The sequence below is a fragment of the Corvus kubaryi genome, unplaced genomic scaffold (genome assembly GCF_017639235.1).
Source record: "Corvus kubaryi isolate FWS band 111438036 unplaced genomic scaffold, C.kubaryi_AGA036_p1.0 37398, whole genome shotgun sequence".
NCBI lineage: Eukaryota > Metazoa > Chordata > Aves > Passeriformes > Corvidae > Corvus > Corvus kubaryi.
Window position 1 is genome coordinate 53,911,476 of NW_024581137.1, and position 22,683 is coordinate 53,934,158.

The window sequence follows — 22,683 nt, forward strand, 5'->3', positions numbered from 1 at the left end:
CATATTAAAAGAATTAAAAATGGTCTGAATAACAAGGTCTCCAGAAGACCGTGCTCTGCCTCCTACGCTTGTCAAAGCAAAAAACACTGGCCATAATTTTAAAGTCACTATATGCAAGTGATTAAAAACACAAATTCCCCATGAAATTCTATTTCTATTTCCCAAATTCTATTCCTGCCATATCCTCCTTCCAAAGTCAGTTCCTTACCATTTTGTCTGTTTCATTCTACACTTTTTCTGATTTTTCAATATCTTTCAGATCTCTGTATTGCTCCTTCCCACAACAGGTGATTCTAACACAGAAAACATTCACAATATCTCTACTTGTCACATTAACAGAAAAAAAAATGCAAACTTCCTAAAAAAAAGCATTTTCCAATTAAAAATATGCTTCACCTTATGCTTTCCACACCTCTGTCACTCAACTGAGCAGAAAGCCAGTAGGGTACATAGACTGCAAGGTAGAAACCTTCCTCATTTCTGTATGAAGGAAAGCAAAACTTTCTCATTCAGAAAAGTAAAAAATGTTTGAGTCAGCTTAGAAAACACAATTTCTGCCTCCAGTGTATGCTCCTCCTTTGAAGGTCCTACCGAAATGTTATTTTCACTCATCTTACAACAAATTAATTCCAATTTTAAAAAAAACCCAACAACAACCCATTATATTATCACACTTGCATAAAGAGCAACATTCAAATATCATTAGTCACTGCCCAGAGAAGAGTCCTCTGGCTGACTTTCTAACAAAAACTTCAGAGAGGTGTTTGTTATCTCGGACTATTTATTGCAGCCACACGGGCGCTGGCTGCTTGGAGACTTTCTCCCTGCGCTGGGGCTGGCACAGAGCACTGACAGCCACCCAACGTCCCGATTCCAAATTTAAAATGCAGTTCAGAAAGCTCCATCTCCTTACAGTTGTGATACATAGCACAGAAAGGGAATAGACACCACCCCCTCCTCGCCCTTTCGCCCACGGGCGCAAACACACTTTGCCTCGTGGTAATACACAATAATTAAAATGAATCCTTGCTGCACTTGCTGTGTGCACACTGTGTCACACACGGCGAAGCCTCTAATAAATGAAATTGAGTTTGGAGATGAAAAACATGCCTCACAAAAGCCATGGAACAGGCTGTATTAAGGGTGTTATTAGGGGAGAATGCTTGGGAAAAAAATGGCACTGCCAGTTAGTTCTCCTTGGCTAAAAGGGGTTGCAAATAATTATAATAATCAGTTACTCTCCTGTTGCTCAGCCCATGACAGGGCATCTGGCTCTCCTTTGCTCTCCCCTGGCATCTGCTGCTGCTGACCCTTCTGCTGAGTTTCAAAGGCTCTTGTGTGCTCTCCTCTCCCTGCTTCCCGTCCTCCCTCTTTCCCTGCGAAACCCCTTCTGGCCCAGCTCTCTGCTGCCTCCATACCCTGCAACCATGTGGAAGAACATTTCCAAAATGTCAGTTCAAAAAGGAACAGGAGGAGTTATGGCCAAGAGGGTTGGGTGGGTAGAAGGAGCAGAGATCAAGGGGACAACTTTATGTACAGCATTGGCAACTGCATGACTTTGTGGTAAACACAGCCTGGAATTCCAGGCATGAGTTGTCCTGCAGGAGATATGGAGGGGCTGGGAGGAGGTTGTAGAAAATCATACAACGAGGTGGTGGGAGGAAAGTGGTCTCCTTCAGTTTGAGTCTCTCTGGTAGGCTCCTATTAGTGCTTCTCCCCACGCTCCAGACAAGTCAGAGAAGCAATTTCCCTGCCAGGCTCAGCAGTCGCCACAGCACAGAAAATATCTCCAATTTTGACAGTACAGATTTTCCCCTTTTGAGAAAAAGCCACTAAAAATATCAATCAAGCCCTCTTGAGCTAGATGGCTCCCGTGCACTAGAAGAGGCTCTGAAAGCCTCAGAGATCCACAGTACATGGTTTGTGCTGCTCACATGGTCTGAGGGAACAAAAAGCACATCAGGAGAGGAGGAAAAGCACATCAGGAGCTTTTGGAGACGTGCACTAGAGGAGAGTGGAGAATTTAGATGCTGTCAGATTGGCTTAGGGACCTTGCCAAGTCCAGGAGCATCCCCAGGAAGATGAGACAGGAGACGATGACTAGCAATAAACACACATCTGGCTTTTAAACATCTTCAGATATCCTCCTTCTATGCCTCTGTGCCTCACCAGTCACTCAGACCCACACACTTAGGGCTGTAGGGTGCATAGCATATAACTAAAAGCACATTTAGTACCACTTGTTTAGACATATGCTCCATATGAATAGGTAGCAAAGTGCTGAAGTGTGCTCTCTGGAAGTTTTCTAGATGTTTTGCGTTTTATGGAATTTTTTCATATGTTTCACACAAAAGAATTAAAATAAAAAGCTGCTACAAAGGTTGAATGCATTTGATTACAGACAGATGATGGAAAAACAGAAAAAAACTAACTTCTGCACTTACTATGATAAACAAAACAAATAAATTGGATCAAAAAAGGGCTGAGAGACAGAAAACATGGATTAAGCTGAAAAGACAGTGTGCAGGATATCTGTGGGCTAATAGAGGGCTGCACCTGCATTTCTTTGTTACATTTATACGTACAATGGAAAGAGAGGGTGAACAGAGAGGTAACAACATCTCCTATACACAGTATTTTCCAGGTAAATAACATCTGAAGTGTGGACTGAATGAGGAGCACTAGAGAGACCTACTCCACTAAAACAAAAGAGTGGAGAAATGCGAAGTGGGATATTCAGTTGTCAGAAAGTGAAGTAAAGCAGAGAAGGAGAAAATCTCACCTATCCAAAACCTTGTCAGTCCTTAAATTCCCTGACTAAATTCAGATAAGAGAGACGGATTTTTTTTTTTTTGGAGGGATTCTTAGTCAACACTTTTATGTAATATGAAGCCATGATCAGAGAAAAGTGTAATATTGATATACAGGACAGCCAGGATGGAGTAATATATAGGAAAGGACTGATAAGCAGTGGCTTGCTTCTATCAGTTCTGTTTAATAACTTTTCAAATGGACAAGGGGATCAAGTGCACCCTCAGTCACTTTGCAGATGACACCAAGCTGGGTGGGAGTGTTGGTCTCCTGGAGGGCAGGAAAGGCTTCTCACTCTCTACAATTCCCCTCTACAGGAGGGTGCAGCCAGGTCAGGGTCGGTCTCTTCTCCTAGGGAACAAGCGATAGGACTGGAAAAAATAACCTCAAGTTGCACCAGGAGAGGTTTAGTTTGGATATTAGGAACAGGCTACCCAGGGAGGTGGTGGGGTCACCATCTCTGGTGGGTTTTAGAAGATGTGTAGATGTGGCTCTTGGGGACAGAGTTTAGTGGTGGACTTGGCAGTGCTGGGGTAACGGTTGGACTCGATGGCTTTAAAAGTCTTTTCCAACCTAAATGACTCTATGATGCAGAAGAAATACCACTTTCAGTGCTTTCAGTAGGGTACCTGCCAGACTGGAAAGTATTGAGAAGGTAATGAGAATGACTGGGAAAATTTAAGAAGAGCAGCAATTGAAAAAATGTGCATCTTTTATCCTAGAAAAAAGGTGACTACCACAGTAAAAACCAGCTTGTATTCCAGAAAAGGAGAACAGGGAGCTTTGTGTGCTCCTAGTGACAAGAACATGATAACAATGTTTTTTTGCTTTAAGAAAATGGAGGGGGAGAAAAGAAAAGAAGAATTTTCAAAACTGAAGATAAAGGAAATATTTTTCACTGTACTTCCCATTTGAACTGCTGAAGCTGCTGCTGCAGGCTGCCCCTGCGGACAAAACATTCAAAGAAAGATTTGTTGCCTGTGTAGATAAGGATACCCTGAGTTCCAATAGTTAATGTTAATAGGAAATTAGAAAAATATCTATATTTTGAGCTCTATTAATTGTTTTCTGGAGCAAATGGGGATGTTCAGTGCCACAGAGAGATGCTGCTGTAGGTATGCCAAGGCCAGATTGAGCCTGGGAATTCCCATATTTTATCTCCACCCCACTTGGGGGAATTCAGCACTGATGAAAATTATCAGGAGAAAAGATATCTTTATTTATTCCTTAAAACCAGTGCAATAAGAGCAAGCAACAATGCAAGTTATTCTCTGCTCATGTTGCACCTGGGCTGAGTGCTGAAAGCAGAAGATGCCTCTTGCCTTTGCAATGCACTTTACTGCTGAACCTGGAGCATGGAGCAGTCCATGGACAGGGCTTAATGGACACACAGAAAGTCCTTTTAAAAGCACATCACTGTGCAAGCCAAGTGGTGTTTTAATTCTGTAGTTTAAGAACAATTTGGAGGTGCAGGAAAACTGAAAATGTTTAGTCTGAATTTTTCATGCCAGATCTTTCCCCAAGTAGATCTCTCCTTTCTTTAAGCAGTGATGAGAGCAAAAGAGGTATAACTGATGGACAAATCCTCCTGTTTTACAAAATATTTCAAATATTTACAGTATAAGAACTTCATCTTTCATCACAAGTCCAAAAAAAAATCTTACTGGATGGTCAGAAAGAGGCTGTATTGGATTCAACATTACCAATTCCTATGTTTTTCTGATCCTTGCACTCCTGATGGGGCTTTCTTTTTCTATTTAGATTAAAACATTGAAGTGCACAGGTACAATACCCATGTTAGTAACACATCAGAGCATTAAGTTTTGAGCATTGATGAAGCTATTTATCAAAAGACCCACAGCACTCGAACAAAGCCACAACATTTACAGTTAAAATCGAGTAACGTCAATAGATCCCATGCTGACAAGCAGAGTCTGAAAGCCCAGGGAGGCTCCTTGTTTTAATCACTGGTTCACATACAATCATACATAATAAAACACCTATTCCAGTCCCAACTTGATTTATTGCTTCTCTCTTTCCTCCACAATTATTCATCAAACACTCACTGTCTTCTATTACCACCTCAGACAACGCCTCAAACACTTTAGCTCTCCCCAAATTGTCTACATTTGTTATCTGACTTGGACAAAATTCTTTTCTCTACAGTTCTCATCCAGATTCAGAGTATCTGTTCATACAGCTCCATTTCAGTGGTTCTGGAAACAAAAATTATTTCATTCAGGCAGCGATAACCACCAGGCACAGAGCTTAGAGAAGACACACACAGTCTCATCTACATGCAGACATACATTTCTATATATTCACAGACCTATGCCTCAGCATCTGTTCCACACAAGTCTTTGATCCTTTCTCAAGTGCCCAAGAAGACCATGATTTGGATGGGTATCCCCAAAACTTCACATAATCCCCAAAACTTCACATAATCCCCAAAACTTCACATACTCTATACATCTTTCCAAATCTAGAACCTGAAGCAACCATAAGTTTTTCAGGTCTAACTGGAGGTGACATAAAAGATATTACATTCATCTTGATTTGGATTTTTATTTTTTTACTTAAAGTTGTTTTGTTCTTTTCCCCAGACCTTTGTTAAATACACAATTTGAGTCTAGAAGAAGAGAAAAATCACTGCCATGAAATGCAAGAAACTAGTCTGGAAGAAAAAAATAACAGCCCTGAAATACCTCTTTTAAACTATATAAACAGTAGCTGATTCCTCCCAGTAAAATGTTCATAAAGCTTGAATATTCATTCTTCTTACTCGTTAATATTTTTTTAATATCAATTGCTTGGACAGCACTATCTAAGGAAAATTACAGGGTTGCTCTTTTTTACCTTAAAAGATTCTGATTTTGAGAGAAAACATATATAGAACACTTTGAAAACAAGACTGTTTCAGAGTGTCTTAAACAAGGTATTTAGTCTAAAGAAAATGCTGGGGTTTAAGACTGTCATTCCATAAGCGACTTTATAACTTAATTATATTTTTAAGGTTCTTTTCTAAAGCATTTTTTCTTATGTGTTCAGCCCTTACATTAGGCCCTGCTCACAAAAGGACTCAGATTTCTACTTACTGACTAGTCAATAATCCATTTTCATAATGGAATACATAAATGACATTAAAGATTCTAAAATCATCAGCTACATGAATCAACTACACTCAGCCCACTGGTCCATCTCTAGGCCAGTGACATATCTGACATCCTATAGCTTTTGATTGGTTCTCACACGTTCATAAAGCTTCACTTCATCAAATACGTCCTTCATTTAAACACCACAGCCCAAGACAGGCTTTCAAGACTGTTATTTGGAGCTTCTTTCCCAGGAATCTTTACAAGTATTGAAATTAGGCTCACAGTTTTTCAGTCAGCTGGTATTTATAAACTATTAACTCTTCTAATGATAACCAACAGCTCAACGACTTTGATATTGATATATTGATCCCATAATTTTCATAATGTTGTGGATGTAAACCATGATTGTTTTCAACATTTTTTTTTCCCATTTTATTTCGTTTTTGTATACAATCACTGCTGCATCTAAAACTTCGGTCTTCCAGGTTTGTTATTATTAATGTCTAAAAATAATCCTCCTTGGGCTTATTGATCGCAATCTCTTACCAAATCTAGAACCGCAGGTAGGAAAATAATTACCTATCAGTAGTCACTGTTCTCCCAGATGAATGATTCTAATTTTACCATTGGCACTTGACATGAAGGATTTTTTAGTCTGGTTTTATCTGATGCTCAGCTGTCTCTCATCCCTCAATCCATTCATTCAAAGAGTAGTCATACAGAGGAAACTGGGAGACCGGATGAGCTGCTTCTGCCTTAATCTTCATTTTTTCTCCTCTCTAGGTTTGCACTGGTAAGCATTGCTCATTGTAGACAAAAACAGAATGGAATAATTTTTCTGATAAGCCTTCTTAGAGGTTGCTGTTTAAATTGTGGGCCATTTAAAAGGGTGGAAAGAATATAAAAATTCTCTTGTTCATCATGAAGAGGCAGATTTTAGACCTGCATCTCCACTGTGAGTTGAGGAAAGACTAAAAAGTTGTCTCATCTTATGATGACTACTGTGCTCAGTAATTAAGCTGAGACACCAGAGGCACCCACAGTAACTTAGCAGAAGTTTCTTTCACAGAATTAAGCTTTTAATCACAATGCCAGGACACTTCCCTTTTTGACAGTCTAATCAGGAATATTTGCTGACACTTTTGTATTCTAGGACTTTGTATTCCAGTGTTTAGTGAACCTGAATAGGAGCCAGTTTGAATTTTTCCACTGGATCTCCATGCTTGTAAGCTTTGCCTCTTTCTTCCCAACTTTCCTGGCACTTCCTCCAGCTGCAGAAGCCATTGAAATGATGGCAAGAACAAGCAGTGTTGGGTGGACAGGCAGGAATTCCTTATGGGATTCAGCGTATGATCATCTCGTGGCAGACAGGAGGGGAAAACCCCAAAATTCTCAACATTAGCAACCTTGCAATGCAGGACTGACAAGATTTAGGGGAAAAAATAGGTTTTTTCTTCTGCCAGTACAATTCCTACACCACCACTACTAGTGCTGGTACTCTGCCTTTCCTGGAGGCGGAGGCAGGAATAGGGGCAGCAGAGGGGCCAAGCAGCACCTGCACCTCAACCAAGTTAATTGTGGTGAAGACACTGGTAGAAGAGGAAAGCACCTCTGGGTCTTGTGTATGGGGTTAAGGGAAGGAGCTCCTGAAGTCTGGGATCGTGGTGGTTATTTCCTCAAGGATCAACCAAAAATCAAGAGTTACCACTCTTGATAATTGTGGTTAAGCCAGTGATGATGCTAAGTTTGCAAACTGACTTTTTTCCCCGTATATAAAACCAAAATGAGAGGATCGAGAAGAGAGATGAGAAAAAAATTTCCAGACTGGAGGCTGAAAGCAGCTAAGGAAAGACTGCAGAACTCTGTCCAGATACGAAGTAAGTTTTGAATAAAAAAGCAGACCTGAAGCTCTCCCAGGCCATCCCAGATGGCTGTCCCAGAGACAAACCAAAATGTCTCTTGCAGCAAGTGCCCACAGCACACAGTTATCTCAAAGTGAAAAGGGCTTTGAAAGACTCAAAACTGAGTTCTTATCTTTCTTCACACCTCATGACTAACAGTCTCAACTATTTCCTCTGCAGCACCAAGCAATTCTTCCCCGTATTACCCTTTTAAGGGGTTTTACTGATTTTTGTTTTTTCATTCTTGCAAAAAAAGGTTCAAAGGCACAGGAGGAGGCTGCTGCCATTTCAGAGACTCCCTGCTGCCCTTTAAAACATTAAAAACACTCTTAAAGAATCCAAAGCAAATTTTTGCTCTCCAAGAAGAGCAGAACTGTCACATCACCTCATTTTAATTCTCTGTTTTGGTGCCCTGATAAATAGAATTAAGAATTTCTCCAATTTTAGTTTTCAGTGGTTTTCACTCCTTTATTTCTTTACATCCCCCTTTTTCTATAAAGTACTATTATGGATCTCTAACAGTACTTCAGGTTTCTTTTTTCTGGGTTTTTTAGATTAACATCCCTGCTCCAAACTAAGTGACTCAGCCACACTGGTTTTGAAATCTCCAAAGAGCTCTTGTAATTGTCTGTGCTCCCTTCGAGTGAACTCTACTATCTCAACATGTTGGCCAATTTTCTTCTCTAGTTCCTCTTCAGAGTAAACACTGACACGATTCTGCTTCTTAATATAGTCCTCCTTTTATCTAATTTGGTCTGCCTACACTTTAATCTAACTGTATGTATTGCTTAATTCCCTGCAGTACTTGAAATTCGGACTGTTATTAAATTGTGGTCAGCGCCTCTCCTTTAAACGGTCACTTCATTTCACCATAATACTTATGCAAAATGAAATACAAAGCACTATCCCATCTAGTCACAAAATGAGCCAGTCCTTCCATTTCTGAATTGCTTTAGTGCAATAGTAAACATTAAATGAAAATCCTACTTTATATTGGTCTTTCTTGCCTAACAGCTAAGCCTCCTTCTTCAGCATTTTGAGGAAGGCTTCATTGTTCTTATTCAGAGGTCACTACTTTTTTCTTATAAATCTACTCTTCTTTTAGGTGTTCAGGAGTCTGCTGCACTGCCTCAATGCTTTAACTATTTAAATAATTTCTGTCTATCCATAGTAAGTGACAACTGCTTGCCATAATGCACCATGTCTGTATCCTCAGATATTATGTAAATATTAATTTATATTATTATTATTACTTCCTTGTAATGCCACATGGTTAAAATTTAATTCACTTTAATCCATTATCTCACCAAATTGATTATCTTTGTAATAGGTAAATCTCCTCTAGTGATAGCAAGTATATTTTCATGACCCTATTAACCATTGCTGGATTTCCTATACAGATTTCTGGGAGTGTCTGCCCTCCTCCCCATATCAGGACCACATAAATAAACTTGCTCATGGTATGCTGGAGCAGCTGTAAAATTCCTTGCATTTAAAGCAATGCTGCAGCTGGCCCTGACATTATCTGTATTTTAACACAGACTGTCCTGTGTCACATTTACCCTATTTCCATTTCCAGAGCCAGACTATCTCCACAGCTCCATTTCTTCCTTTCACCTTTACTGCAGGGCTTTATGCTTCCAGCCATCACTGTTTTATCCCTCAATGCCTCTGTGACAAGGGGAAGGCAGCACCTCACACAGCTCTCAGTTATCTGTGGCTAGAGGAGCCCTGAAGTGCCTTAGTCCACCACAGGTGCACAAACACCTTTGCTATTTCCTCACTCCATGTTTCCAAACTGGAACTCAAGGGAACATGGATAGGGTAATCAGCAGGTTCCACATCATCCAGGAAAAGTCCAAGAGCTCTTTCCCCTTTCAGCTGATAAGGGCCTCTGATGCAGGGACATTGAGAGGACACATAATCTGATGGTCAGGGGCAGTTCCAAAGACAACCCCCATTCAGCCAGAGCTTTGTGACAATGCTGCATCGACATCATGCCTTAAAGACACCCATGTCGAGCTTTTTATTCCTTGAACAAAACCTTTCTAACACCACTGTTTCCAGCACTGCTCAGACCACAGGGAGAGGAATTGAGCAGAAGGTCCAGAAGTCACCAGTGGAGAATGGTGGGGCTGCCCTTGGCCTAATCCCTGGTTCAACAGGGCCCTGGGTCAAGCCAGGCAACTTCCATGAGTCAGATGTGGGGTTTTTACAGTGTGAATGGCTGGAGATGTAGGACTGTAAGGTCCACACAGTCAGAGCAGAGGTACCCCATGACACTGTGTCACTGTCTCTCAACCAAAATTCCAGTTAATGAATTGACTATGTGGTCATTTTTCTCCTTAAAATAAATAAAATACCAAAGGTCACTGGTCACATACAGGATGGCCCAACCCAGTAATGAGTTAGGGCCCAAACAGCATAAGACTTCCTTAAAAGAATTCTCTTGGGATTTTTCAGATTAATAAAGACTGAATTGCTCTGCTTTACCTTTTGGCTTTAAGATCATTAACTCAAATTTTGAACTTTTGCTAGAAAAGGCAAGAGATATAAAATGTCTTCAGAGAAACAATGTGCAAACCAGACCCACATACGCAGAGCTGAAATTTTCATGTGATTGCTCAATTCCAGGAAAGAGAGTTTTAAAATATATAAGACACCCTAAAACTGTGAAAGTCATCAGTGATGCAACTAGGACATCATAGGGAAGCACCAGAAGTACTTTCAGCAGGAACTAGGAAGGCACCATAGAGATTCAGAAAAAACTTCCAAGGTCTTTCAAAACCACATTGACATCATGAAGAGCCAGTAGTCACATTTTGCTGACTCACATACAGATCTCAGTCAATATAATTAAAAAAAAAAACCCAAACAACACAGAACAAACAAACAAAAAATAAAACCTCAAATGACCAGAAACCAGACTACAGGACAAAGAAGAGCTTACCTGGATCACTAAGAAATTCCTCTGAGTTGTTCCACATCCTACCATCCAAGTAAAAGGAGCCATTGGTGAAGTTAAACATGGTGTAATCCCTGACACATTTGTGTCTCAAGTTGCCCATGAAGAGCTGGAGGCCTATGAGGGCAAAGACACTCAAGCAGAAAACGGTCAGGATCATCACATCTGCAAGTTTCTTAACAGACTGGATAAGTGCCCCTACAATGGTCTTCAGTCCTAGGGAGATAAAAGCCAAGAGTTTATGGACTGAGAGACTGAAATATGTCTGCAAACAGCTGCTTTTCATGATGAAAATCTCCATGGAAATGGAAATCGGAAGGGTTTTGAGGAAGTGTTTGCAAGTGGACATCAGAAACGAGAGACGAGTGATCACTATGAATGTATAGTTTGGTCTGCTTTTGGACAAAAGTCCTGGCATTGCACAAACACTGATTTAAAAATGGAGGGAAAGCACTGGATGGAGGGACAGCGAGATACAAAAATATCCATGGATAAAGAAAATACGGAATGTCTTTTATATTTTCATGGAGCTGCAGTAAAGGCAGTAAAGCCTAAATCCCATTGAATTTTGAGAACATGAATTACTTTTAAATCTCTCAGGTGATTCTGGTAGCTTTATCCCTGACATAAACAGACGAAGAGGTATGGCAATGCTGTTTATTCCCTGATTATTTTACATACTTTAGTGCCAAATCCAACATGCTGTCCTCACATGAATAATTCCTCTGCCTTCAATTCATTTGCTTAAGACAACAAGAATTTGGGATTAGAAAAAAAGCCAAATACTGGCAATCAAATAAATGCAGTGGAAATTATTCGAGTAAAACAACCTGAGGCTCCAACAATACCTGGGAAAAGTTAATCATTTTATAATATGCTGCCAAAGTAGATAAATCATCCTATTGCATAACACCAAAGGCTTGGGTCACACAAATTAGCTTCTCCTTTATTATTTCACCCTGTAACACTACCTTCAGTTTATTCTTCCATAAATATTCTGATACAGATAATTATACAGTTTTCTCAAGTGATATTTCTTGCTTTTGAAGTGATCCTGGAGATCAGTAGTGTTTGAGCTGATTGAATGTTACATGATTACAACAGAAAACCCCATTCCTGTTTAAAAAAAGACCCTTCCCTTCTAAACTGGTGTGCTGTAGCTGGACATTAATATCAGCTGCACATTGGTGGCAATTTTGTCATTTCTTTCCTATTTATATTCAATTAATACTGGTAAGTAGTAATAACTGCTTCTGATAATCTGTGTCACCAGTGTGGCAGCAACAAGATAAATTGATTTGAATGGAAAAAAAGAAAACGAAAAGAGGAAACAGGAGGAATTCTCCTGGGCAATATTCAGAAGCACATTGATTTGCTCACTGAATATGATCATACACATTAAATCTCAGTTCCTTGGAATTCCACCCCAAGAGTTTGGCAGCCACAAAGGCTGAGCTAGTGCTGTGTAATTGGAAATAATATGAAAATGTACTTCAGGACTCACAGGAAAGCAAAATTAGCTTTTGACTTTGCTTAAAAATCTGTGGTTAGAATGAGGGGACGTCAGAGTTTCTCCAATGAGGATGAGCTGCTGGAATGGCCAACAGGTGCAGCAGCCCCTGCATCCAGCAGCCTGAAATACTCCATTCCTTCATAGGATTTTGCTAATCTGTGAATCATACTAACATCTGTAAAATGGCCCATTTCACCAAAAGGCACTGACCCAGCAGGTGTGGGGAGCTTAGCCTATAAAATTCTTTGTTTGCCTCTCTAAAATTAGTTTGTGGCATGGTTATGAGGGCGAGGTTAGACAGCTCCCTGCTCTGCTCAAAAATAAAGTATAAATTATTTCAGGACAAACATTAGGCAAAAGCTGGATTTTCATGCTACCTCTCCTCCTCACCAGAAAGAGATTTTACAAATGAGGTCAGTTCCACTCAGATACTTTGAAAAAGGCTGACTTTGAATATTTGAACCCATCTGTAGGCTTGGCTACCTGTTTTGATGCCTAAATAAAAATGAACCCTCTTCTGCTAATCTAGTCTTGAATAAAATTTTTACCTGAATGGGAAGTAATTTTAGATGAAGTCCAATTCTGAAAGGACTTTCTGGGGTGTCACTGTTGCCAAGCATTGTAAGACCTTTAAGACAGCCAGGTCTTAAACAAGTAGTGAGGCGAGGAAAAAGATTTGCAAATGCACTAGAATTTTAAAATTTTATTTAATCTAATAATCTGAAATATTTTCAGTGATTCTTATCATTGGTTGTCCTTTGAATACACAGATGTTGCTTCACTGAAGTTGGGTAAACTTGGGAAATCCAAATGCAAACTGAGTCTTCAGAACAGGAAAAAATACCACAAGTTCTTTTTCTGCCATACTCCCTGTGAAATCCCTGCAGAACATTTATTTGTCTGTTACACAAATACAAACTTGGAGTTTGTGTTTGTATCATCTCAGTGCACTGATTAATCTTACTCATATGGGCAAGGACAACAGCAGTCCTAATGTGAATAGGGATAACACTAGGGAAAAAACCTGACGAAATTCTAGTCACCGATAAAGACTATCTGTTTTCAAAATCAGGCCTCAGTGTTGCCAATTTCAAGGTCATTTCACGAAACATGTTTTCTCCCAGATTACTTGCTGGAGTTTTAAATAGAATAGCAATCCTATACTATTAGTTTTACAAGTTCATTCCTTGCAGGTATCAAATATTTCTTTATGGGAGGTTTTTCTGCTTTAGTTCCTTTTAAATTCTTTTTTCTTTTGTTTTCGCAGCTTACAAGCTTCTGAACAGTTTAAGATGATGCTTTAGTAATACAATTTCTGTAATTAAAGACCATTTAAAAATAACTTGTACTCTGCCTCCTGGACCTTTGTTAAAACTTTCCAGGAAAACCATTTGGAAAGTGTCATACTTCCAGTTGAACTGTTTTTTCTCACCCTTTAAAAACAAAATTTTCTCAGAAAATTAAGTAGCATCCATCAAGGTGGTTGACACAAATAAGTGCCATGGCTTACTAAAATATTAAATCCATTGTTCATTTAAACTTTCTGTGCCTCCAAAATGGAAGGGCTAGGGGGGAATTAAGGGCAGCCAGGACCTCTTGCAGGTGCTCTGCATCTCTCTTTATCAATCCCATGTTTTGTAAAAGCAATGCTAGCTGTATTCAAATTTAGAGCGTGGTTAAATCTTCTGGATAAATAATCCTTCTTTGAAATAGTGCCAATGAGAGCACTGCAATATAGCTTAATAGAAGATACTATTTATGGGGCATTAAAGGCATTTACTTAATTCTTGCGAGTCAAACATCAAACCAGGCAGCATGCAGAAAAAACCCGAGGATCTGGTCCAAAGCTGAGTAACATCTACACCCGTTAATGACAATGGGTCTATAGATTACTCCCTGTGGAGTAAATCAGTAACAGGCTTTTTCTGAATCACTGACTTCTTTCCACACCTCTGGGCCAAATCCTGCTTGCATGACATGAAAAACACCACGAGATCCAAAACCAGTGGAATGAGGGCTGTATAGGCAGCCTGACGTCTGCAGAGAGCAAGAAGAATTTGGCCCAAACATTCCTGTTAAGGCAGGTAGAAATTATCACATTCAGAGGTTAATCAAATAATCATTTTTCAAATGCAAAGCAGAAACCATAGAAAATGCAAGCAACACCAAACAATGACAAATGGCAAGATCCCAAAACACCATCCATTCCTTATGCGAGATGTGAGGAAGTATTAGCATAATTCAGTATGACATCCATACCAGATGTTGGCAATCACCTACAGAACATCAGATATGTTCATGCACGGTCTGGAAACAAGCAGGGAGAAAAAGAAAAATAAAAAACCACCAAAAAAAAAAAAAGAGAGAGTGACTTGCAGCAGGATTGTCCTTACCAAGCCCATTCTTTTCCCTGAGGGTACACCTTTGTCCTGTAAAATGTCTGCACCAGTCACGTGTGTAGGGAGAGAAGGGCTCACCGTTGATGAGTGTATTTTGTCATTAGTTACTGAGACATGGGGCAGCAAAGAGTTTAACAACATGCTGGTAAACATGAATTGGTGTCAGCATTCCTGCACGCTAGCTTTGCGTGGAGAAGTGACTGCCATGCCAGTCTCCAAGGAAAACAGAAATATGTCATCTTTTTCTGACCTCTGGGGTAGTTACTTCTTGAATTAACTGATTTATCCACCAAAAGGGTGACATCTATCTCTCTGCAGCAGGACTCCAGCGAGACTGAAGCAGTGAACGAGGGTCAGTCTCCTCCACACAGTCTTAATTCTCGTTCTCCAAGCCCTGTTCTGGCTATCATTGAGGCACTGGATAACATTCACAGCACTATTTATAGCCTTTAGTCTCACACTAACTTAAATGGGAGCTGGATCAGGCCCCAAAGTGCCTTGGCCCAATTTTCTATGAGGTCACCTTTCCCCGGTATCCTGTCGTGTCGTGTGAGATGCCCGTGGTGTACACGCCTGTTCCAGAAAGAGCAGTGGAGCTTCTCTGGATACAGGCAGTTTACAAAATCCTGGGGATGATGATGATGATACGTGTTGTGGTCTTTTAATGGAGAGGGTGTACCTCAGGGTTTATGTTATCTCAATTAGTACTTCTCAAAAACATCGGTGATTTCCACGAGGATAAAATACTATTCAAGACCCTCTGTTGTTGTTCCTATTGAGCACACTGGGATTTGGATACGCTGGTAATGGGAAGGTAATGGGAGATAAATGAATGGCTTCAGTGGGTTGTTCTGCTGCTGACCATGGTTCCTATCTAGATGGAAAAACAAATGAATCCAGTTGCCGTGGCAACGTGCAAGACGCCAATTAGTAAATCAAATCACTGAGAGTTAAAGGTTTTAAAATGCTCCCATAGAGAAAATTTCTAAGCACCTGAACCTGTACAAAGCTTGTTTTCCTCTCAATATCGTGGGCAACTGGAAAACAGGAAGAAATAGGTGTGTTTAGTGCAGAAGAGGCAAAATTGAGTGGTTCCATGACGGTCTTCTGGCATGTTAAGGGCTGCGACAGGAGGTAAGGCACTGACCTGATGTCTTACACAGACCCAGAGTAAAAAAGGGAGAGCTGATAATGCAGCAAGAGAGAGGGAGGCTGGCTTCAGAGCCAGCAGCTGCAGGTCCATGGACATTTAGAGAGGGAGATATTGGCATTATGGCACCCAAACTGAGCCCCAGCTCTCCACTGAGAGGGAAGCTTGCTGGTAGATGCAGCACACTTGTGTTGTTGGATCTGGATTGCAACCATCCTCCCAGGACAATTCTTCTAATGACAAAAGCAATGAGTTGCTGGAACAGTTCCTGGACTTCTCAGGAAGACCCTGGGACCTCCACCTTTGAAGGACTGCTTGAAGAAGCTAGGCAATAAATATCATGCCATGCTTGAGCTGCACTAAATGCAGCCTTGGGCAAGGGGAATGGACTCTGAGTTTAGGAGATCTTTTTCAGCCCTGTAAGCCCATGTCCCCCTAAATATCCCTGTGCCCGCCTGAGCACTTAGAGCCAGACATTAAAGGTAGGTGAGATTTTTAAAAGCACTAATTGTCAGCTTTACTGACTCCCTCTGGAGTCAATAGAGAAACTCATTGATTCCAAGTGAAGCAGAATGCCTTTGTAAACCAGCCTCTAAGTGCTTTGCTGGACAGAAGCCTTGCACCATGGAGGACTTGGCCCGTGGCTTTCCGTAAGCAATTTCACTGAGCACGGTGCGTTCAAGTGCGCTTGTGCAAATAGAAGTACCTGATGGAAAAGTGATCAATTTTATTGAGGGAAAGCTCAGATATTTCCAAAGGAGAGTATAACTTGGTGTTTTTCACCTGAGATGTCAAAGAGGAAGCCAAAGTAACAACCACCTTTTCCTTCCTATTGCAATTAACCCCAAAAATCTCATGAAAGATATTAATGTTCACCATCTTTTCATTTTTAAGCCTGTTGGGGGAAAATATTTCACCTCAGCATAACCCTATGCTATCATTAAAAACTCAGACTCATCTCCAGAAAAACCACAGCATCATGCCCAATATATCTGTTAAAATATATGTGCCTAAATGAAAGATGAACTGACTACTCTGAAAGTATCTGCTAATATTAAAAAAACCCCACCTTGTCTGTGTTTCACTGGCAGCTATGGCAATTTGTAGCTCTCCACATTTGTAATTTAAACATACTCAGGGCACAGGTAATCTTGATGATAAAATCAAAGGCCAGATACTTGATTAGCATATCTTCATGCAGTTATCTCACCAAATAATTTAGGGACTTGTACATAAAAATGCAGTTATCAAAAAAACTAATCAAATATTCAGTCAGAATGAAAGAAGAGAATGTGAGTTATTATGTATTACTTGAATAAATAATACTCCTCTTGTTTTTTTGTTTTGGGTTTTTTTTCCCTATTAACCAACAAATGGAACAACTCCGTGTTTAATATCACTGAAGGGTTTTGGTGTATTTGAATCTGGTTTTTTGTATCTCAGTACTCAAATTTTTCCTGACTAAGTCAAATTTTATCATTTGCTGTAAAACAAGCTTCAGCTCCTCCTCTGATACAGGACAGCAGAAAATTGTTATATATAAACTCAGAAAAACTAACAGGCTCTGCTCTGAAGAGGCTCAAGCTTGAGACAAGATGTAAGGTGAAAGGTGTCCCCTGGAGATGGATGTCCCTCCAAGTCTAGTCTTCAAATTGCTAGCAAAGGAATCTAGGAAACAAACTCTGGCTTTCTCTCTGATTAGCCACTACCATCTCACATGATCTGTAAAGCTGTGCTCAGCTTTGTTTTCCAAGAAAAATAAAAATCCTTTCTCAGTGGAAATTCAATTAGAGAACCTTAAAAAAACCCACAACCTTTTGCCAATAGATTATTCTTTAAATCTTAGAGACAAAAATTAAGACAGATTTCAAGGACTAATGAATGATCATCTTAGAGTATTCTTTAAAACCTGTATTTGGACATACATTTTCAATGAAAAGTACCTTGCTTTCCCAGGAATTCCCCTAATTTTCATTACTTTGGTAGTGGGATGAGAGACCACACTCTAGACCCAGATATATATATTTTCTTAACACCTCCATTTCTGGATTCCCATTTCTAGTTTATACCCCATGTGAGTGCTAGTGATTAGTTTTAATACATGTCCCTGCAAGTTTACACCACAGAATTTGTTTAGATTCATATTATATTGTGGATGTGCATAACAGAGTGGGAAGAAAAGCCTTTCTAACCTTAAAGATCTGTGAGTGAGAATCTGAGCAGTTCTCTCGGTGTTTTGAATATTTTTGATATGTAATTGCCAACATCTGTTCAGGATTATCACGGATAGGATCTACCATGCATGGCTTTTGCTACCTTCTCTACCTTGTCATGCAGGTTGGAGATGTTAAACACTGAGGCTGAATGAGACCTGTCCATAGATAATGCTCAGCAAGAAAGTTTGTCATATGGTTAGTCCTCAGTGGACTAATCTCTGCATAAATTACTTAATAAAATATATTTTTTTTTTTAAATAGTAAGAGATTATATAAAGAGCTTCTTTCACCACCAGATGTGTAGTAAAACACTGATTTTTTTTTTTTTTTTGGAGTGGGGGAAGAGGGGAGAAATCATATCCTTGAAAATGTATGAAAACATGAGTCGACGAAATGCTGAAGCTACCAAAACAAGTAATGAAATGTTTTCTGATCTCTTCAATGCCCAAAATTTCAGCAGTGTTTCTATCGCATGCAAATGGATAAACACCATGACAAATTAGGCTATCTGTGCCTGCGGTCTTGAAACGTCAGCTCATAGCACAGATTTAGATTCCTCTATCGATGTGCCCTTAAACATGAATATGCATTTTGAGGTCATTAACCTTCCATTTTTCAAAATCAATATCCGAAGGCTTTAAAAGATTTTCATTGCCATTTTCATACGGTTCACAAATGAGCACTTCATGTCTGTGACTCACGAGCCACCATTCTTACTGCAGCACTTGTGAGGACCGTAATTTTGGAGGCACTCTCATTCCGTCTGCCCTCAAAAACCATATTGGAAAAACATATTAAAAAAATGTATTCTATTGACAGGTCACATTCCCTACATTCCTCCATTTCCTGATCAGTATCTATGGTTAAGTCTTTTGTAATTACAGTGTTTACTCGTGGAAATGGCATGTAGGCTTTAACTGCAGCCCGAGTGTTTAACCTGATTTTCACCTGAAATGACTGAGATTGTTTTCAGCGCCCGCAGTACTCTGAACGTTCGTAAGGCTGAGACATTGCCCAGGTCCACAAATTCAGTTATGTATCTGTAACAAGGGAAAGTCACACACAGACAATGACAAAACACCAGCCAGAAAAACAACAATCAAAGGGACAAAGAGAGACAGAGAAAGAATCACTTGTAGCTGAGAGCCAAAACGTAAGGATCAGGGCGTCTTACCTGGGATTACTGAAATAGTTTTTAAAGCTCTCAATACCCTGAAAGTCCGAAGAGGTGAAACACTGCCTACATTCACAAATTCTCCTACATACCTGTAGAATTAAGTCACAGTTATTTGGAATTATACAATAGAGTATGAGACTTGTCTGAATGAAGAAAGCATTCATACACAGTGGGAGCGAATGCAGCCGAATGAGAGGTGCATCCACTTTTCAGGCTGTTCTTTGATGCCATTTGCCCTGGGGTTTTTATTAGTGCACATCATTTCAAATGCTACTTGAATTATTAAACTTTTCTAATAGGCATCAATTCTTTAAAACTACTGGGTAAACTCTGTTATTGTTCTGTTCAGCCATAAATACTTTAAAGATTTTTACCATCATGTAGTTGAACAAGAAAAAAATTCTTTACATTATTGGAGATATTAAGAATTATTTTGCTGCTCTAAAAAAAAATAAAGGCTTCGAATACTCAAGTAATTTTCACATAATAGCTTCTGAAAACTACAAATAGGACAACATAGCGAAATAGTGCAAACACTTCAACTGAGTTATTTAGTTTAAGATGCTGTATTCTGTGGTAAAGCAAATTTTGGGTTCAAGAGATGCTTTAAGTTGTATTTTGTTTTGTATTTCAATTTCATGCCCTCTGGCTGCAGGAAGATGGAGTATAAAAGAATATAACTGCCATCCTACTAAAAAACCTATTTATGATTAAAATACCAATCCCAGCTGTTCCCTGCCATGCCTCTTTTGGTCATCCTGAAGACCCATCACCTCTGAGCTAATGTTCCCAGGAGGGAACATTCTGTTCATGGAATGATTTTCGTTTTATCGGTGTTGTACAAAATTATTTCCTCCAAGCCAGTCTTGGACCCTTGAATTTCACTTCTAAAATTCTACCAAATTTCATTCAACTGCCCTACTTCTTTGGGGCATTTGTTTCTACATGTTAAGGAAAAAACTCACCTGGTTATTTTACAAAGCCTGCTTAAGTGGGCTTTGTCCAAAGGCCACTGGGGAGGACAAAGCATCCTCTCCATATCTACTAATCCAGATTATAGCCTGAAAGAACAATATTGTTTCTCTTCATAATCTCATAGGGGAGTCTGGGCAACGATTTACCTGTTTCCTCCCCAGCTTTACCCTGTGCTTCTCTCCCAAACTCTTCTGCAGCACAAAAGGTGGAGGAAAAAAATAATTTGGGGAGAAGCAATAGGATGGGAATATGGTTTTGCTGACTAGAGATTTGTAAAAACACATTTTAAATACATGAACAAGCATATGAAGCAAATAATACTGCTGCTTGTAATAAGTTAATTAAGATTTATTTTGGTCATTTATTCGATCAAATTGCTGCTGACCAGTTCTTCTGTACCAGTGAGTGAGAAGCAACTGGAATTCCCATCCTGAATTTTCCCATTATCCAAGGAATTGCTTACTGTCTTTAAGATTTTGACTGGGCACTTTCCAACCCAGAGTCACAGCTGCCTCTCCCTCACCTGTCCTGTCAAGTACTCCCGAGTCTGGGAGAGAGGGATCTAAACAGGAGCAGTTTCATCATTTCCCTTGAACCCATCCATGGTCCCAGAGAGGGACACAAGCCATGGCTGTGTCCACCAGCACAGGACAGCAGGAAAGCCCTGGAAACCTACAGTCCTTCTTACTCTCCAGTGTGCTATTTAAAACTACTCTCTGTGACCCAATCTGTGCTGTTTCTGCCCGAAAGAGAACACAGGAAGCTGTTTTGCAATAACTCCAAAGCAAATGATGGTCTTCCCACTGTAACATCCATCAGTGAAATAATCATATTTTCTGATAGCTCAAAACCCTTGATCCATCTGAATCTCATGGCCCCTTATCAGGCTCCTCCATTTTGAATCCTCAGGCCATCTTTGTTTGCAGATACAGAAACACCTCTGGCAGCACATAGGCTACAAGCAAAGACAACACCAGAGTTACCTGTGTGATCCATCTTCCTTTAAATTACTTGCAAATTGGATTTGTATGAAGGCTAAATCATATCAGAATAGATTCCATTATCCAATGCTCTATACTACCTGCTGCTTGCATACTTGGGAAGGAGGTTTCATTGTGCGTATGAAGATCATATTGCAGCCACTTTTAACTCTCTCACTGCTGCCTGTGGGCTCAAGGAAACACTTTCCTATTTCTTTTTTCACTCCAGAATTCCATTTTTTTTTCCATTCTGAAAGGCTTACTATAATATGCCCTAAAGTAAGAAACAATAGGAATGGATGCTGGTTCTGAACAGATAGTTTGATATAAAGAAAACAGTTTGATGTTAAGAAGCTTGATGGTTCACAGTTGCAGGTCCCCCTGTTTTAGGGATGTTCTAACTAAGATGTGAAATACCATTTGGAAAGAAAATTGAAATGTAGTTAGGAAAGAAAGCACAGACCCTCAAGCCTCTCACTAGAAAAGCCTTAAGGATTTTTCATGATCCTTGGGCTGGAGCACTGAGTGGCCATTCAAGTCTAGAATTAGAAAAGAAAAAAGAGGTAAACCCACAGCCTGTGGGCGCCAAATCCTGGTTCCTGCCAACAGGGAGTGAATAATTCCCCTGTGGGTAACAGTCCACCTCAAGGTCTGTGCAAACCTTCACATCTTTCTTGCTTCCTACATCCCAAACACCCAGAGATTATGTGGAGGGAATATAAGGGATATTCAGACTGTGGTCCCCACTGACTGTTCAGACTTGAATTTCACTCTGAGATTCTCCCAGAGCCGGGGGTGATGTCTCAGCCTCTGCTTGAGTTGAGAAGATGAGGTGGAGCAGATTCATGGTCAAAGCTGGAAGCTGTGGTTCCTCTTGCCCTTTTCTCTGCTTCTTTCTACCTTACTGTCAGAAGCCTCCTTCCTTCCAGAAAAGTGAGAACCCATGCACAGAAATTCTACACGTTGTGCTCAATTCTGAGACCTACAAATAAACTCATGTCCCACCTCACAAACAGATGAACAACCATACCCTGCTTTTACCACCTGTCTGATGGACAGGAGACAGGAGAGCAGGCTGGTGACTCTATGGTGCTGTCCTGCCCCTAAATGTTGCAGGGGAATTGCACTTAGCAATGCTTGAGAAAAAGTTTAGCTGAGAAAAATACCTAATGTGTGCTCACCTCCAAAAAATTCTCCCCATCTGCACTGATTTTTTTTTTTTTTTTTAAAGCTTATCATAGTGGCCAGATGTCAGTTCAGCCAAATCCATAGGAATGCAGTAACAGATACCAGGACCTGGCCTAGGGCTGGCTTTGATCCAAAGGCTACTGAAATAAACAGGAGTGTTCCTGAGGAAGTTCACATGGGTTTTACACATCTTCATGCTGTTCTGCTAAATGCTGCTAAAAACCGAAGAATCATAAAATACCTCAAGTTATGGGAAGGGACCCCTAAGGATTGTGGAGTCCAACTCCCTGCTCCTCACAGGACTGCCTAAAAC

The 22,683-nt window shown here is 40.1% G+C and overlaps 1 protein-coding gene across 7 annotated transcripts in view; it reads right to left on the reverse strand.

The window, feature by feature from the left end:
* The window catches only part of LOC121671600 (sodium channel protein type 5 subunit alpha-like), a 215,225-nt gene that overhangs the window by 139,528 nt on the left and 53,014 nt on the right, over positions 1-22,683 (reverse strand). For 4 of the 7 annotated variants that reach the window (XM_042043575.1, XM_042043574.1, XM_042043573.1 and 1 more), the window contains exons 6-7: positions 18,999-19,090; positions 10,758-10,988 (exon numbers count right to left, since the gene is read on the reverse strand). In XM_042043575.1, the coding sequence (XP_041899509.1) occupies positions 10,758-10,988; positions 18,999-19,090 (323 nt within the window). Of the gene's footprint in view, positions 1-10,757; positions 10,989-18,998; positions 19,091-19,224; positions 19,317-22,683 lie in introns of all 7 variants that reach the window. The other 3 variants (XM_042043576.1, XM_042043572.1, XM_042043577.1) reach the window with 3 other exon arrangements.